Source organism: Podarcis vaucheri (assembly GCF_965113315.1).
Source record: "Podarcis vaucheri genome assembly, chromosome: 11".
Classification (NCBI taxonomy): Eukaryota; Metazoa; Chordata; class Lepidosauria; order Squamata; family Lacertidae; genus Podarcis; species Podarcis vaucheri.
This window is the reverse complement of record NC_138749.1, coordinates 38505842-38521055: the sequence shown is the minus strand read 5'-3', so window position 1 is coordinate 38521055 and position 15214 is coordinate 38505842. Positions and strand designations below refer to the sequence as shown.

Here is a 15214-nt window from a genome sequence, read left to right as displayed (position 1 = left end):
GCCGCAACCCCAGAGTCGTCCATGACTGGACCCAACGGTCAGGGGTCCCTTTACCTTTTATATAGAGAGCACCAACACCTGTCTGAGATTTAACTGACTTGTTGATTGCTATGGCTGAGTCCTGTTCCGTGTTCCATCAATTTCATAGATGCTTCCTCCCCAACTCCATTTGTCTCAAGCAGGGGTGGAGAACCTGCAGCTCCCCAGATGCTGCTGGACTGGCTGGGGCTGATAAGAATTGGATGTCCAACATCATCTTGCTGCCACAGGTTCTTCACCTTCTGGGCCTCCTGGATCTTAAAGAACATGGGCAAAATGGTGCTGCCGTGCTTTCCATTTCACCCCAACCAGCGCCATAAATAGCAACCAAAGAACTATACACAGCTACCATAACAGCACAGAGAACCAAGTACCACATTTCCCAGCTGGAAAATCATAGACCTCACTGCATTTAACCTTCCAGTGGAAAGTGAAGGGGTTACCAAATGCAACACCAGATTCTGGGAGCAAGCAGGAGAAGGCTATTGCCTTCATAACCAGCTTGTGGACTTCTCAGAGGCATCCAGCTGGCCTTTGTGGGAAACAGGGCTTTTTGTATGGCTGTTTCCAAGTTCCCTATAGCCACATAATGCCAACATATTCACATTTTTCTGCATCATAAAAGCAAAGGCAAAGCACAGAATGCCATGTCATGTGATGAACTAAACAGCTGTTTTGTGCCAACAACCATGAGCACATTATTAAGAATGTAAGAGCAAAGTCCCATCTAGTCGGGAATTCTGTTCCCATAGTGGGCAATGAGATGCTTATGGGAATACCACAAAGAAAACACAAAGGTGTTCTCCAGCTTGTGATTGCCAGCCACTGGTATTCCGAGGCATATATTATATACCAGTGGTTCGATGCTTTTTTCAGCTTGTGAAACAGATCCTCTGATAGACAACATTCTGGGGGTTGCAGGTAAGTCGGCCACAGACAGACATGGGCAGGACAGTGGTTCCAACTCTTAACTTTCTACAGTAGGGCTACATTACAACCATGCAAGAGTCAGAGGTCTCTCTCTCTCTCTCTCTCTCTCTCTCTCACACACACACACACCTCCCTCTCCATACAGGTGAATAAGAGGCATCACCACAGTTCAAGGTCACATTCCAGCCAGGTTTAAAGCACCTAAGGAGCAGAGGCAGTGTAAGGCATGACCTCAGGATAATTCCAAGGGTGGGAAGAGAGGCCTTGAGGGCCACCTTCAGCCAGAGGTGCCCATGCTATATATCCAGTGGAGCATAGCAGCATAGGTACCCATCTCCCACGAACAAGAATATGGCAGGATTTTACCTTTGGCATATTTGACAAAGCAGAATGCTGATTATCTCTCTTGACAGAGACTTGGAAAGTGGCTTTGAATGCTGGTTCATCAAAGCACGGAAAAGCTGACCTTGCTGACAAGGGTTCAAACTGGGTTGCTGCAAGCCACCTGATGAAAATCAAAAGAAAATCCATTTGCTGTTATCATTATCAGCCATTAGCTGTTGAGAAAAATATACTTAAAAGAAAAATTTTATAGCTCTATGCATTTGTTCAGGAAAGGTAATACTGCTACCCTGTCAAAAATTGTACCAAAAAAATGCAAAATTTATCACTATGACATTAGGATCACATGAATATTTTGCAATGCAGCTCCTGCTTGGAATTTGCATATTTATTATGATGTATATTTATTACTTCATAATTTCATATGAGTCTTAAAAATAGTTTCTCAGGCCACCTGTAAACAAGCTCTGAGGAGATGTCTTACCACTGTACCTTTTAGGTTCCTTATACTAGCCCTAGCTTAATGTACCTTACAAAAGATCTGCTGTATCCCAACGGATTAAGCTACACAAAGATCTGGCTCAAACAAGAATTCTAGATTGAATTCTAGAATTTGGTTTTGATCAAGGCTTGATAAAAACCAAACTTAGTTTACAGTCTACATATATGCCTGCATTCTAACTAAATGAACAAAAACTAGTGGGGAGGATGAACACTTTCCTTTTTACTCCTGAAGAACACTTTAGCAGGTTTAATTCCCAGGCCCAAAGGCACAGTCAACAACTGCAACATCAGAAGATTACAAAAGAAGTTTTCTTTGTTCAGAATGCTTGAACTTTTCAACACATACTTAACATTTTATGGAGTGCCTTGAATATTCAAAACACTTTGCATACACTCTCAGTAATTCTTAGAACAATCCAGTTAAGGAAAGCAATGTTATCATCTCAATGTTGCACATGGACTAAAATTGAATGTAGCTTGCCCAAATCTATCTACTAGGTTTATGGCAACAAAGAGATTTGAACTAGGTTTATAATTTCGTCTTGGGCAGTACACTGCATGTAGATCACTTGAAAAAATTCAAGGAGGAGGTGGCAGGTTCCTTAAATTATGAGTGAGAATCCTATGAGCTTCCAGATACTGCTGTACTTCAACTCCCATAATGTATTACAAATGAGGTAGAAATACATCATTTCCCAACTTTACCTTTTTGTTGAATTTCTGTTGTCATTGTTATAAGCGATTCGGTAAAAGCCAGAGTAACTTTCTGATAAATTAGAGGAATACTCCATGTTGATGTTATATTGTTGTCCTACAAGGAGAGCCTCGGGGGCAAAAATTGCAATCTGGTCATTCAGTGGATATTCCCGAAGCTCGGCTTGCTTTGGCTGGCTTGAGCCTGATGAAGAAAGAGTTACCTTGGTAATGTTAAGTTTTGAGCTGTGAAGAATGATATGCCAGGTCACCTGGAGGACTTTCACAGTTATCTGGACTGAACCCCAAAACTTCATAGTGGTTAAGTTTGGCTGCAAGACAATATCATAATGTACTGGCACAACAGCACTTGGTAGCCTGAAATTTGCCCATGGAAAGGGCTTTCCGTTTGTTGCCAAAGGATATATATCGTCCATTGTGTGGTTTTGCTTATGACAGCCTTCTTTGGTAAAGGTACATTTGGGAAGAAGGTAGATTGCCATTATTACGGAGACAGCAATCACAAGAACAACAGCACAAATCACTGTGGTCCTTACAGACGGTGCAGAACACGATCCGTCTGAATTCTGCCTGTAGCCCACTGTGTTACCACGCAGGCCTGTGCTTCTGTTCATAAAAGACATTCCCAGAAGTTTGGCTGACGATTCATAGTCCTCTTCATCCTCATCCATTTCGTGATCTCCAAGACCACGGACAAGGAGCCGAGAACTCCTTGGCTCATACTCCACTTCGTCAGGCTCCAAGGGATGCAAGCAGGGCTCTTTAGCCAGGTCAACCACATCAGGCTCTTCTTCAAACATGCTGTTTTCAATCATATTCCTAGGTAATGGAATTCGATCTGAAACACAAAAGAAGCATATCAGCTGTTTGAATTGTTGGGTGGTTGGGGCTTTGGGGCTTTTCAAGCATAGTTTGCATGTATGTGGATGGTTGTGTCTCTCATTATGGTACCCATGAAGGAACACAGTGGACATGTGTTCATGCAGGGACAGCTTTATGCAGAAGATTTAATTAGCAAAAGTTGCTTAACAAGTGGATGAGTCCATTTCTATGCTAGCTGTAGCCAACAATGTGCCATGATTGATGGGAAGTTTTGCTTCTGCACATTTGCTTCTGCACATGAGTCCGGCAATCTGCTCTGAGCTGAGACATTCCTTCCTAGAATGTTCAGTTCACATTGAGTTCATGAAACATACCCTGACCTGTTCTTAAAGCATGGTTGACCACATCTATGGAATACAATAGTTATGCCCTGTTAAGTTTTGCTATATCGATCACTAGTTATAGTTTAAGTCTTGCTATATCAATCATTAGTAATTGTTTAATTACAAGGTCTTCACGCCTGTCGAACTCTGTGTTCCTTTTCCCAACCTTTAATCTATTGATGATTAATGTCTTATATGCAACCCTTGCAATGTATTTGTGTTAACCAATCAGCAACAAGCACATACGTGGCAATGCTGTAATATTCAATAAAAGGGACTCCCCGAGACTTGCTCGAGAGATGCCTCCCATATGACACTTGTCATCCGTCTGTCGTTTATTTCAACCCAACACGATAGTATGGAAATTGGGGCTATCTACTTGGCAAGGGGCTCTTATGCAAGGGGCGCCTGAATGAAACTACCAACACCACAAAGTAATACTTCTTACATGAAACCTGTACCACATATAACAGTTTTATGCTATACTTTCACCACCAAACACTGTGTATTAGAAATGCCTTAATTAAAATGCAATAGATCTAGACTTTTATAAAGAGTATTAATGTAATACTAACTGTTTTAAATCTGGACAAGCAGCAGTTCAGAGCAAGCCATGAAATGGAAATCATGTAATACAGAATAGCCTGTGCTCTGAGCACCTGTGACAAGATTCCTGCTCAATCTTTTATTGAAAACCTCCAAGAAGGATTGAAGTGCCTCCGTTAGTTCATGCATAAGGATTTTTACCAAGTCAGACCGACAAAGTCAGCATAACACTGGCTTCTATCTGTGACTTTTACCAGAACATAACATGCACCACAACTAAATCATTGACATCATCATCATATGCATTTGATTAAAGACTTTCCCAAACTATGGCTCACATTTACATTTATACATCTTTCTTGCCTTTCTATGCTCAAAGGCAATTGAGGCGGCACACAACTTTATAACAACTATGTCATATAAAACCTCACCTGACTTTTTTTTAAAGCAAAGCTTCAATAAAGACCATTTGAGTCCAATAATAAAATTCTCCCCCACCCTACCCTTCAAAGCAAACTCATTAAAAAAGGAAAAAAGCATTAGCAAGCAACATTATGCCAATAACTTGCCAAGTATAACCAGCACTATTTTCATTATTATGCAAATTATTTCGCTGCAGAAAATTGTACTTCCCAAGCTAGCTGCCTGAAGCTGATCGGAATTGCTTTATGTGTTTAACAAAATTTTTTACACCGCTTGATTGTAAAAAGAAAACCAAACAAACAAACAAACTTCAAAGCGATGTACAAATGATAAAACAGTAAAACCAATAAAAAATATTTAAATTGTAGACCAAAACATATGGAGGACACTAGTTTGGTGAAGGCTACCTTAGAGAGCACAGTACAATTGCTGCTATTATGATAGCTGTATCACAGATGTTTTCATAGCACTTCTTTCCCCCAACCCATTGGCAATGACTGGTAGACTATTAAGACCCATTTAAAAGATAGTAGGCATTTAAATCAACATTCAAAGCGGTAGGACACTGAGTAGCAAATGCTCACCATACCATCTCTCATTGATGTGCATTAGAGGAAGGGAGAAATGGCTTAGAACATGCATCTAGCTGAAGCAAAAGGGCTATACATTAATTGGTGTCCAAATTCCTATACTTTAATTAATATTGACCTGTGTTGCACGCGAACAGGGAATCTGATCAGGTTTTTCTAGATCCTTTGTTGCTACAAGATTCTGTAAATGATAAAAACTGGAGAACTGTGAAATGCCCACATATAACTGCAGTAACAGCAGCTTCTGAAACTTAACATCTGTTTTAAGAGTTTCTCACCTCGGCTTATTTATAAAGATTTGCTACAAAACCCTTCAGGCAACTTTGGTTCAAGTCCTTTGCAGAGAAAGGTATGCTGAACAACTTGTTCTGCTGAAATACCCGGCAGATGGTTACCCTGCACCAGTTTAAGGGAAACTTTTCATATATTAACTTATGAACATGAACTGGGAGAGGGGGATCAATAGAGACTGTCTGCAACATCAAAACTCCAACTCTGATGTGCCAGAAAGTAAAAGTTACATATGTCATATGTGAATTGAAAAACCACGTCTTTCATATTTAAAGTTAACAAGTTCACTGCTACTCTGTAAGCTGTGTGGTTAAAGCTGTATATTTAATTACATGCAACTGACTCACCCACATTTTCATGGTTCCTGAAAACTGGGAGTAGATGTAAGAAGTTAGTTGCATCCTGTATTGTTGTACCACTTTCGTTTACCTAGAGAACTACCCACAGCTGACATCTGCATAGGCCATGTTTCCCACATCTTTAGTCTAATGTGCTTTAAAAATAGTTTTCAACATTTTAACCAGTGAAAGGAACAAATGAGTACAAATCCTACTCAACTCTTTTCCTCTAAAATGAAAGCATAGCTCTTTCCATCCCTATCAGGGTCACTTAAAATTATTTACATTGCTCATTGCTCTCGCTAGGAAACAACTCCATGAACATATAGTTAATGGTGGAATTGTGAGGTATTGCAGAAATATAGGGAAGACAGGAGAAGCCATATTATTTCAATGAACTTGTTCCTCCTTGGTGAGGGAGGGGAGAAATGGGTTATGAACTCCCAAATATAAGTAGCATGTGAACAGCAAGAATTTCAGAAACACTTGACTAAATTCTAAAGAACAAAATTGCTGAGATACGTTGAGCAACACAATCCTTAGGAATTCAACCTAAAAACCTAACAAGAAGGCAAAGTCAAAAGCTGTATCTCACTGAAACAAATGGGACACAGAGGGTACAATCAGAACCCCTCCAAAGGCTGCACTTGTCAAAAATCCTCCCCCTCTCTTTATCTGTCCTCTGCACTCAGGAAATCTTAGAAATCAATTTGGAATCCAGGTCTCTTTATAAACTGGACTTCATAAGACTCCAAAAGGAACATGCGCACTCCAACTTTTCTGCATGCTTGTCAAAAAGGAAACCCAAAACAAAGTTTTTAAGACACACACACACACACACTGGTGCTGAAGGACAAACTGCTTGTTCTCCACAATATCTTCCACTGGTGGTTCCTTTAAGGATTGCACTAGCAGTCTGGCAGCCATTTTTTTATAACATGATGGGGGCCAATCACATGGGTCTTTCCAAAGAATCAACACACACATGCAGCAGACTACCACTTCCATGGTTGGGACTTATGTGATCAACTCCCATCATATGGCTGTGTATTTATAACATTAAACTTAAATTGGTCTTTCGCCCCCTTGGCAACTTAAATCAAATGTTCAAATTAATTCACCCTGTTAGTCATGTGTTTCTGTAAAAGGTTTCATCAGCAGACTAGAGTCCCCTTTGCCCTTGAAGAATTACCTGTTGTTTTCCTGTATGCAATTCATCTCTCTGTCAGTATTTGACTGTAATGTAATAATTGTTTGAATCTGTGGGGAGTATTTTATTGCAGCGTAGAGTTATCATATGATTATAGCCTCTCTTCAATGATGCGATACTAATACTAGTACACATCCGGCCGGGTAAGCCAAAACAGGGTAACATACAAATGTCAGCAGAGCAGATAAGGGTCTTAACAAATGAGATTTGGATTATGGCCTTCTGCTTTCTTAACCTGGCTGACCTTAATATTCCATCAGAAAGTGTCAATAGAAATAAAAACTACTAATGTAGTGGGAAATGGCCAAAATGCTATGCTCATTTTCATTCAATCCTATACCAATCCTAGTTTATTTCTAATTCTTTCTTCCAAAGCATCTTTAAAAATTTTAGTAATTAAAATTAGTTTAGTTGCATGCTCTTATCACATCCTTTCAATGTACTCATTAAAGCTTAATCAGCTTGCCTGGAAGGGGGGAAAGGCTAAGTATAAACACATCCCTAAATCTGATACGACAACCACATAACCAGTGTCAGAAACTGAGATATGAAAACTAGGAGCTACGTAAATGGCACCTTAAACCTAGGTTATGGGCGCAACAATGGAATGTCTAGGCACACTTTTTTATAACAAGAACACAAAGCTGAAAATTAATGAATTTACGTTCATTTTTCACATGGTCTAGTCATCTTAAGACTGCAAAAAAACAAAGTCATGCGTCCCCTGCCTGCCCCCTTAATATTCTTATGAGGGTCCCTCAAAACGGTGCCTTTCTGTAAGGCCAGCTGAGAGGCAGAACCCATCAGCTTGCCTGATGCTGTGATTTCTTGGAAGTCGAGCAGGCAGGAATTTCTCCTCCCACACCCTCAGTGTTAGGAGTGGAGATTTTAATCTGAAATCATAGGCACAGTGCTGAGTCCAGAGCTCAGAAATTGCTCGCTTTTTAGCACATAGAGCAAAATGCGCCTTAGAACAATGGGAGTTTTGAACACTGCGCATAACATTATGTTTTCTGAACATAGTGGTATGAGAAAACACCTGTCATTCTGTAACAAGAATCAAAGTCTCTTCTACAAGAACGCAAGTCAACTTTTACTCCAGTACCTCCATTTAAACCTAATGATTCCTTGACCTACCTTTGACGAATACCTTGCCTTAGCACATTAAACTCTCAATTCCAGAGATGCCAAACCAAAGCGACAAATGTTGGAACACCTCAAACTGTTTCTTATGGAAATAGCACACAGTTCAAATAATGGTTAAGGTAAACCAAGAACACAACCACATATGCACATAGACTTAGTCACACTGAAGAAATAAAAGACTTAAATTGAGAACTGAAAACAAGACTATAGAACACCATACAGTGGTACATCTGGATGTGAACGGGATCCGTTCCAGAGCCCTGTTCGCATCCTGAAGCGAACGCAACCTGCATCTGCGTGGGTTGCGATTCGCCACTTCTGCGCATGTGCGTGACATCATTTTGAGTGTCTGCGCATGCGGCGAAACCTGGAAGTAACGTGTTCCGTCACTTTCGAGTCACCGCAGAGCGCAACCCGAAAATGCTCAACCCTAAGCTACTTCAACCCGAGGTATGACTGGACATAATCATTATCTCTTGGATCAATTGGTTACATTGCAGGTGTAATGTACAAAGGATATTGCTTTATGGGCTTAAGCTAGCCAACTTTAGCCATTCCATTCTCTCAATTTTATCTCTGGCAAATTCAGTTTCATATGGTTATATTACTGGTGTCAAGTAATAGCTTACTAACAAATAATTTCATCCATTTCTGTGACGGCCTGGGTGCTAGCAAACACAATGCACGTTTACAAAAAAAGGTATAAAGAATCATGTATTTAAATGTTTTTAAGGAAATCAGCCCTGAGTGCTCACTGGAAGGACAGATCGTGAAGCTGAGGCCCCAATACTTTGGCCACCTCATGAGAAGAGAAGACTCCCTGGAAAAGACCCTGATGTTGGGAAAGATGGAGGGCACAAGGAGAAGGGGCGACAGAGGACGAGATGGTTGGACAGTGTTCTCGAAGCTACAAACATGAGTCTGACCAAACTGCGGGAGGCAGTGGAAGACAGGAGTGCCTGGTGTGCTCTGGTCCATGGGGTCACGAAGAGTCGGACACGACTAAACGACTAAACAACAACATGAGTCAGCCAGAAACTAGAGGTTTCTTCTCAGGCCCCTGAGATTCACAGTCAACAAAACAAAGCAGTACTGAGAAGAAGATAAATCTTGACTAGAGACCGGAACACATTTGCATCTGACTGATAATGATTTTTCTGTCTATACTGCATTTGCACTACTTTGTCTTCCGTCTGTTTCTGTGATTCTATAGGCAGGGGAAGGAGGAAGAAAAAGAAGGAAACTCATGTCTGTAGTACAGTAAATGACTTGTGGGGGCAGGTTAATGGAAGGCATTGGTGGGGGATAAGAAGGGGGTGGGGGTGTGAAAGAGAGAGAGAGAGCACTTCCCCACTGAGATAGGGAAAGTGGTGGTTTTAAAAAAAAGGGAGAAGTTTGAGTAAAGCAAAGATGAAAAGACACTGAAAGGAACATGGTGGTTTTAAACAATGGAAGAGGTTTGAATAGAGCCCAGATGGAAGGGCACTGAGATGTGGTGTGTTTTTTTAAGTTTTAACGGGGAGAAATAGCAGAAATGGATACAACACAGATGTAACTGAGTAAGAAAAAAACCCAAACATAATATGTGATTACCCTCTGAAACAGAAATACTTATATTTCCTGTTATGCCAGAACAAGAGTAAGCTTTGGCAGATCAAATTAGGTGTCTCCTTTCCCTATTCAAGTGCTGTGGCTTAGAAGCAAGCAAAGAATTTAAATGCCAATATACTCTACCTGAATGACGCTTGCTATAACATATGAATTCTTTAAAACACAATCATGATTCACAAGGCCTACAGGGCTGAAAGACACCACCTGTTAGGAGGAAGAAAGATGAGGGAGCAGGAAGGCACAGGCAACATCAGAGCCCGTCTCCTTCCCTCTACCAAACAAATGTTATATCATTTTTAAAAATCATGGAGTTGGGACCCTGTGTTTTAGTCATTTAAAATTGTAAACTGCCTTGGGTGCCTCGTCAGAAAAGCTATATATAAATGCAACAAAATGAAGAAGAAGAAGAAGAAGAAGAAGCCATCCAACGGAGGGGGTTAATAAGACGCAAGATAAAATATCCTGGGATAAGAGACCATGTGAATTGAACCAAAGTGGCATTGGCCCAGTAGCCCATTTCTTCCTAATCTATATCATTTAAGGAAAAGGGTTTTAGGACACTTTGGAGGACATTTGTATGGTCTTACTATAGTATCTTCAGTCTCAGGAAAAGGACCTGCTGCAGGTGCCAGTGGTTAAAAATGCAATAACATGCTCCATAAATGAAACCTTGACATATCTCAGACGAATGCTTGAGGAACATTCTCATGTACAGGCAATTAAGAATTATACCAAAGCAAAGGAGTACTGTCCGTTCTATCTATCTATCTATCTATCTATCTATCTATCTATCTATCTGCTTTTATATTGTAAACTGCCCTGTGATCCTTAGATGAAGGATCCTATAGAAATGTAATAAATAATAATAATAATAATAATAATAATAATAATAATAATAATAATAATAGTTACTCACTATACTTTCTCAAAACACTAATCAAAGGCAGGAAACCATTTGTTAGGTGGGGACAAGGGTTTACTTTTAATCCATCCACCTCTCTCGTCTGCAAATGGCCCCCAGCCCCTTTAAGCAAGTTCCACTCTCTCACTTCCTGCCACAGCAAGTTTTTAAAACCAAAAGCCTTGCCCAGTTAGTGAGAAACAAACAGCCTTGGAGTCACTTAAGGGGAGGTGGGGTTGGTGGGTGGGATGTATCATTAGTCCTTCCCACACCTGGAAGGTCATTAGTCCTTCCCACACTTCAAATGCTCCTGTCCCTAGATCAGAGAAAGCTGTGCCCTCCAGCTGTTGTTGGACTACAACTCCCATCAGTCCCAGCCAGCATGGCCAAAGGTCAGGATTAATGGGAGTTTAATCCAACCAGAGGGCATCATATTTGCAACATCTGCCTCTGGTTATGCTGGCAAATCCGGATTTGGAATCATGCCTTTATGAAGGTAACATGTTGTCCCATGCATCTCTTATTTCTTGTGATAAACTCTTGTGAGCGTTTTGCGCAACGTGCATGAATTCAATTTAAGCAGTACCAAGTTTTACAGACTAAAGCCACACACAAGGCCTCTATATAGGGGGAAATTCCCAGGTTCCAATATTGATTCTGGGTTTTTTGTTGGTTTTTTTTTTTTTGGTATGTGTGTGCTACTGCTTCATAAAGCTTTTTTTAAATGTAGGAAAAGATCACAGAGATTCTTCTATAATTTTAGCATTCTATCTATTTTAAACGGCTTTAAGACATTTTCACACCTGTGAACTGTTACTCTTGCATTCTGCCAAACAAGTTTCCCTGACATCATCAATTTGATGGTGCCAGATAATGTTTGCCACTCCAAACTGTCATGTAGTTTGGAGATTTGAGAGCACCCCTTGCATTTTACAGCTAAATACTGGCAGGGAATGAAATCTTATACGTGAGAAGCAACACAGTTGGTAAAAACAGGAGCGAATCTTATGACATCTTACAGGCAAACAAATGTTTTATGCCATAAGATTTCATGGACTACATTTCACTTCATTAGGTGCATGAAATGTTGTCCTCCTAAGTAAGAACACAATTATCTTCTGACTTCAGTTTACAATCCCCCGCCTCAACTATATGCATATATATACACATGTAACACAGGGCAACACTTCATTCATCTCCTGAAATAAACTAGTCTATGAAACCTCACACCATGTTTATTAAGTCTTGAAGGGAGCCACAAGACTCACTGCCGCAATCATCATGTAAATAGTATGGGAGTAAAACAAACAATTAATTTTGCAGTTACACTGAATGGCTTCAAAGGTTTTAACTTTTTATAACACCCCCCCCCCAGCTGCTAACAATCCTTGCACTAAGAACTCAAGTAGTAGTCTTGGTTCTCCTTTTGTTTAGGTGAGATGTGGATTGTGGATTTTCTCTAAATAGCAGTAACTTTGAAAAAAGGAGATATGCAAGTTTATTAAACAAAAATAATGGTCAATTATTTAGAGTTCATGGGTAGAGAAGGCAATGCATTCTTGTCCCAGACACTGAAGTGGTTCGCTAGGTGTCCCCGCCCCACAACAAGCCCCACTAAAGTCAAGTTTGTCGGCCTACTGAACAACAGTCAGCATGTCTAAAGTTTGTCGCCATCTTCCATCCTAGCATTGAGCCTTTGGGCTGAAAACAAAACCGACACAGCGGGGGCATTTGAGCAAACCGGCGCATAGTTCGAAGGAGCTTTGGAAATGGAAAAGTCAATAAACCAAGAGAGCAAGTTACAACAGGTTGGGGAGCGTTTGCCTCCTTCAAGATGGGGCTGCTGCCCCAAGGCCAAGGCTGTAGCTCTTCGCAGGTACCCTTCCAAAGAAGGGCTCTTGTCCACACGGACAGATCACTCCAGCCCCACTGAAAGCTCTTCCTCCCTGGAAGGGTCGCCTAGCTGGGCGCTCCTACTTTTCCAATCCAGAGGCGCTCGTGCGCCTCAGAAGCGCCTCGCTTCAGGCCACGAGGAGGCTTCCTCCCGCCAAACTTTCCTTTCCAGGAGCCTCGGGGGTCGTCCGAACTCGCTTAGCTCAGAGCTTCAAGTTGCGGGTGGAGGCGAGGCGGAGGGCGGGCGCGCGCGCGCATGGCTCCTTCACCCCGGCGCTTTCCTTTTGGGGAGGCGACCCCCTGACCTTCAGGCTGCGCGCGGCCTTGCGCGGATGCAGCAAGTCTCCCTTTCCCGGCACGGCCTCTCTCTTGTTGCCGCCTCGGGGCCGGGTGCTTTCTGCCCCCCTCGGAGCTCTCCTCCAGCAGCAGCAACAGCATGAGGGGCGAGGAGGAGTCTGGTTTCAGCTGGCGAGCCGAAAAGGCCAGACAGAGAGACAGAGGGGAGGAAGGAGCTGTCGTACTCACCGTTACTGGGGAAAGGCTCCATTTTCCCGCGAGCAAAAAGCCCAAACAAGGCGGGGTGGCGGGAGGAGGAGAAAGACGCACGCAAATGAAGAAGAAGAAAGCAGAAACCCGCCGCTGCGGCTCCTCCTCACTCCGCTTCCTCCGCCCCGCAGGGAGACAGCTGCATGTTGCCCGGGCGGCTGCGGCGGCCGGTGCTCAAATCCGCTGCATGCATGCAATAATATCGGTCGACAGCAGGGAAAACAACAGCCCGGATGACGACGAAGGCCAAAAAAAAAAGAGGGTCCCCGGCGTTGCTGCGCTTCCCCTTCTTCTCGGCACGGCGGCGTCCCCGGCTAGCTTCGCCTCTCGCACCAACCCCGCCCGACCATTTTCTGCTCCGGGGCTTGTGCAATCCCTCCCCCTGCCTGGGCTTGGCTGCTTCAGACGGAGCAGCGCCTGCTGCCTCGGCTGCAAGAGCAGGCGGTGGGAGAGGAAGCTCGCAGCTTGTCTGGCTAGGCGCCTTGCTCCGCGGCCATCGGCGCCACATCCAGGAGGAGAGGTCGACGCGCCGTTTCGCAGCACTTGCAGTATCTGCTCCTGTAGTTGCGTGTGTCATAGCTGTCAACTTTTCCCTTTTCTTGCGAGGAATCCTATTCGGAATAAGGGAATTTGCCTTTAAAAAAGGCAAACGTTGACAGCTATGGTGTGTGTGTGTGTGTGTATTAATCTGGAATAATTCGCCATCGTTGTTTCCTATATGGCCATTGATTTGCACGCCCACCCCACCCATAACCGGATTAGAATCGGATCCGGCTGCGATCCTAAACCCAAGCATAAATCCCTATGAGCCAAGTAGACGCGAGCTCTAAGTAAACACGCTTAGGATCGGGTTGCTAGCCATAAACATGCAATAAAGACGTCCTAGGAGCTACCATTTCCCCAGCCCTTGGTTGTGAGCGCAAGTAATAGTCTGTTTTAAGAGATCGGGGGTGGGGGCGAGTAAAATTATTTTGAGTATGCATTTGCCGCTTCTAGGGCTTTCCCCCTCCCATCTTTAACCTTTCCACGTTTCACTGAATCAAACTGGGCGTAAGATTTACTCCGCATACTGTTCCTATTGGGTAAAAATTCTGACAGGGCACCTCTGCGTGACAACTGCGTAGCAAGTAGGAATTTGGCAAGCGATGCTTCTTCCCCACATCAACTGATAAATTATCTTCCTCCCACAGCTGGTAAAGGTGGTGTGATATCAGTATCATTTTCGAACTGGAACCTGGTCATTTTGGAGGGAGATAAATGTGAGGATGACCCATAAGGGAAATGACAGTGCAGTAGTTTCATGGTTTGTCACCAAATGGTAACCTGATGCGTGTTGGCCAAGCAGCTTTTAAAAGAAACAAAAACGGCTATGGAAAACCAGCTGGCCATATACTCAGCTAAGATTTGACTCTGCATGTTGAACCAATCCACCTCCAAGTTAATGTCACGGGCATTGCCAATTAAGATCAAATGCAAGCTCTGCCCTCTTCTGTTGAGTCATAGGATCCATCTTTTGGCCAAGACCTATATTTTGGGTTTCCATTTCCCCAGTTCCTTGCTCTGCCCCAATTTTGGCTATTGTTGGTGTGTCTAGATGCACTTGACTGTGGTGCACCCATGAGTGGTGGATTAAAATGCTGTATCGCAGATGACACCCTCCCAGTTGTGTGTCTGATTTGTGGTGGCCCAAAGCATGTTCTGTTATTGAGACCCCCAGTTCTTGATTCCCCCACCACATACATGTTTTGGCTGCTGCTGGTGAGCATTAGTGCGCTTGACCGTGCCATGCACTTGGAGGGGGCTCTGGGCCAGGTGGGATCCAATGCCATCTTGTAGAAGACCCTCACCTGGATGCGTGGGTGCACATGATGTGTGGTGGCTCAAAGCGTATTTTGCTGGTGGCACCTCAGTTCTTGATTTGTTATGATCCTAGGATATCATCTTGCATGGTAATTTGGATTGGTGAAAATTATTGCTGTGTTTGC

The 15214-nt window shown here is 42.8% G+C and overlaps 1 protein-coding gene across 3 annotated transcripts in view; it reads right to left on the bottom strand.

The window, feature by feature from the left end:
• The window catches only part of LNPEP (leucyl and cystinyl aminopeptidase), a 39490-nt gene extending 25924 nt beyond the window's left edge, over positions 1–13566 (bottom strand). Inside the window, exons 1-3 of one of the 3 annotated variants that reach the window (XM_082191415.1) lie at positions 13209–13566; positions 2521–3367; positions 1336–1474 (exon numbers count right to left, since the gene is read on the bottom strand). In XM_082191415.1, the coding sequence (XP_082047541.1) occupies positions 1336–1474; positions 2521–3367; positions 13209–13230 (1008 nt within the window). In that variant the 5' untranslated portion in view covers positions 13231–13566. Of the gene's footprint in view, positions 1–1335; positions 1475–2520; positions 3368–12767; positions 12909–12988; positions 13174–13208 lie in introns of those variants that run through there. The other 2 variants (XM_082191414.1, XM_082191416.1) reach the window with 2 other exon arrangements.
• Between the last annotated feature and the right edge of the window lie 1648 nt (positions 13567–15214).